The sequence below is a fragment of the Acyrthosiphon pisum genome, chromosome A1 (assembly GCF_005508785.2).
Source record: "Acyrthosiphon pisum isolate AL4f chromosome A1, pea_aphid_22Mar2018_4r6ur, whole genome shotgun sequence".
NCBI classification, from domain to species: Eukaryota; Metazoa; Arthropoda; class Insecta; order Hemiptera; family Aphididae; genus Acyrthosiphon; species Acyrthosiphon pisum.
Window position 1 is genome coordinate 147403559 of NC_042494.1, and position 3871 is coordinate 147407429.

Sequence of the window (3871 nt, forward strand, 5' to 3'; positions counted from 1 at the left end):
TTACAATGTCCGTAAACCACTCAAAAAGAGTTGGCCGATGGTGTGAAGTTAGCGGCACTTTTTCAAAAATTGGTATAAAATAAACAGAGTTCCAACAAATGGTGGGACCTTTACAACAACGTCCAAAAAACGGTTTACAACCGTTTTGGATGGCTTTTGAAACTTTTTAATGAAGTTAGCCAAATGGCATTTTTTCAAAAATTCGTATAAAATCAACAGAGTTCCAACAAATGGCGGGACCTTTCCAACAACGTCCAACAAACCATATAGAACCGTTTTGGATGGCTTTTGGAATTTTTAAAAAAAGTTGGCCGAGGGTCACTTTTTCAAAAATTCTTATAAAATCAACAGAGTTCCAACAAATGGTGGAACCTTTCCAACAACGTCCAAAAAACGGTTTACAACCGTTTTGGATGGCTTTTGAAACTTTTTAATAAAGTTGGCCAAATGGCCCTTTTTCAAAAATTCTTATAAAATCAACAGAGTTCCAACAAATGGCGAGAGCTTTAATACAACGTCCAACAAACTGTCGCTAACAGTATTGGATGGCTTTTGGAACTTTTTAAAAAAGTTGGCCAAATGGTATTTTTTCAAAAATTCGTATAAAATCAACAGAGTTCCAACAAATGGCGGGACCTTTCCAACAACGTCCAACAAACCATATAGAACCGTTTTGGATGGCTTTTGGAATTTTTAAAAAAAGTTGGCCGAGGGTCACTTTTTCAAAAATTCTTATAAAATCAACAGAGTTCCAACAAATGGTGGAACCTTTCCAACAACGTCCAAAAAACGGTTTACAACCGTTTTGGATGGCTTTTGAAACTTTTTAATAAAGTTGGCCAAATGGCATTTTTTCAAAAATTCGTATAAAATCAACAGAGTTCCAACAAATGGCGGGACCTTTCCAACAACGTCCAACAAACCATATAGAACCGTTTTGGATGGCTTTTGGAATTTTTAAAAAAAGTTGGCCGAGGGGCACTTTTTCAAAAATTCGTATAAAATCAACAGAGTTCCAAAAAATGGTGGGACCTTTCCAACAACGTCCAAAAAATGGTTTACAACCGTTTTGGATGGCTTTTGAAACTTTTTAATAAAGTTGGCCAAATGGCATTTTTTCAAAAATTCGTATAAAATCAACAGAGTTCCAACAAATGGCGGGACTTTTCCAACAACGTCCAACAAACCATATAGAACCGTTTTGGATGGCTTTTGGAATTTTTAAAAAAAGTTGGCCGAGGGTCACTTTTTCAAAAATTCGTATAAAATCAACAGAGTTCCAACAAATGGTGGGACCTTTCCAACAACGTCCAACAAACCATATAGAACCGTTATGGATGGCTTTTGGAATTTTTAAAAAAAGTTGGCCGAGGGGCACTTTTTCAAAAATTCGTATAAAATCAACAGAGTTCCAACAAATGGTGGGACCTTTCCAACAACGTCCAACAAACCATATATAACCGTTTTGGGAGGCTTTTGGAACTTTTAAAAAAAGTTGGCCAATGGTGTGAAGTTAGCGGCACTTTTTCAAAAATTCGTATAAAATAAACAGAGTTCAACAAATGTGGGACCTTTCTAACACGTCCACAAACCATATAGAACCGTTTGAGAGCCTTTGAACTTTTAAAAAGTGGCCATGATGTGAAGTAGCGCACTTTTCAAAATTCGTATAAATAAACAGAGTCCACAACCGTGGAGAACAATTTGTATAGTTATATGTGTTGATTAATGTTGGCCATAGTGTGAACTTAGCGGCGGTTTTGGAAACATGTTTATAACTTTTTAATGACGGTCCAACAAATTGTAAAACCTTTCCAACAATGTCCAACAAACGTCCAACAAAATTGTTGGATACGTTTAATTGAAATCTGTTACATGATTGCCGCTAAGTTCACGAACGTAGTTTACGGCCATTGATTAGTGCTACTATATTAAAACTATATTTCTATTATAATCGAAACAGGCGTACCTACATTATCATATTGTAGGTGGTAATAAATAGCTAAAAACACCAATCAAACAGAAGGAACTATTCAGTTGCAAAACACTAATACAATATAATTTGAAATACAAATATTTTTATGATACCTACATAAATATTAGGATTAAAACATCCTTACCTAATATTATAACAAAAGTAGTCATTTAAATATAATATTTAATAATACCATGTATAATAATGAAGGTGACTAATTTATGATTTTTATAGATTTTTTTTAATTAATAAAGAAACATACATTTTACCACCCATTTAAGTATCAATGATTGATGTTGTTAGCTAAATTAACTTAATTGTATTTGTTAAAATTAAAAAAAAAAAAAAACATTAGCATGTACCATTTTCATTTAACATATTTTTAGTGTACTATATTATTGGGATTAGATTTCTTCTGGAATGCAGATTGTCAGACTTTATTTTTAATCTTCTTTGAAATTAACTTGAGTAGTTGAGTATTTATTATCTGATAAATTAAAAAAGGATAAATATAACCAAATAATTTAACGGTAAAAAAATATGTTTACATACTTTCATTTTGTAGTCTCTTCAACTCCTAAAATAGTAGATAGGAAACAACATTTTTATTTGTCATTGTTCTCGCTTGGAAAATTGAATGGAAGATGGAAAAATATATGATTTCAATATTTTTCTCCCAATCATCTGGCCAAGTATATTTGTAGTAAATACAGATAATCTTAGTTTTTAATAATAATAACTATGCCAGAATGCAAAATTTGAACATATGCAACTTATAAGTACTTCTGAACAGAGAACATTATGTTTTTAAGTAGGTATATGTAGATAGGCAGCCATCTTGTTGTGTCCAAGTAGATGGTAATAAGTAAATTAATAATAATATATGAATTATGAAGTTGTATTAGGTTTGTGCTGTGGTGTATTGGTGTCAGCTAATAATTTTAAGAGTAAAACAACTTTTGTGTTATCATACTGTGAATAACATTTATTGGTGGTGTAACTGATTACTGAATGAACAAAACTAATTTAACTGAAAATAAAATTTAAATAAGAACTGTTAATTTTAGGTACGTCATAATAATGTATGTACAAATTTACATTAATCATAACGATTTATTTTTCTACGTATACATTTTAAGAAATCTTACCTATAAACTTAATGTAGGTACAAATGTTGTGCTTTCCAAGTGGTAGGTGTTAACAAAATATTTACATCACACATATAAACTTAAATGCATATATTTTTGATTAAAATATCAAATAAAATACATAAATATATCACAAATTATGACTTGGGTATAAAGTAATTTTAAGTTCAATGGAATTTTTTTGAGAAACTTAATGGATGGTCAAATTAGCATTTAGCATATAGGTGTAATAGCACTAATAGGACATTCGATTAATCAGGTTCAAAGTACAACAGTTATCTATAATGTTACTTTGGGTTGAATTCGATACATTTATCAGTTACCTATAGCTCCTGGTCATTACTCTTTACAAATAAAGAAATATTATAAACAATACCATGTTTACCTACCTTTTAGGGCAAACGATGCGACCCTACATACAAAATTACAATTCAACATTTACTTAAGATTTATTTTTTTCATAGCAGTAAGTGTATCATAATATGCGTGTTTTATTAAGTTTGTTGGAGCGTAAACACTAATAATTAATAACAAAATTACTATACAACATTTTATATTAATATTTTAATTTAATTAACACAATAGTACAAGTTCACGTGGAAGCATGGTGCTAGTGACTGCTAAGAAAGAAAAAAAAAACAAAATTATAACCTATAAACTGTTTATCAGCTTATCACAAAATAATCAAAATCTGTGTTATCACAACATCTCCCTTTTACATAAAAAAAAAATTATTAGTATCTTAATA

General features: G+C 30.5%; 1 protein-coding gene across 1 annotated transcript in view; it reads right to left on the reverse strand.

The window, feature by feature from the left end:
- Positions 1–3463, reverse strand: part of LOC103309428 (synaptic vesicle glycoprotein 2B) — a 6055-nt gene extending 2592 nt beyond the window's left edge. Inside the window, exon 1 of the mRNA XM_008184817.3 lies at positions 3447–3463. Within this exon, the coding sequence (XP_008183039.1) occupies positions 3447–3463 (17 nt within the window). The remainder of the gene's footprint in view (positions 1–3446) is intronic.
- Between the last annotated feature and the right edge of the window lie 408 nt (positions 3464–3871).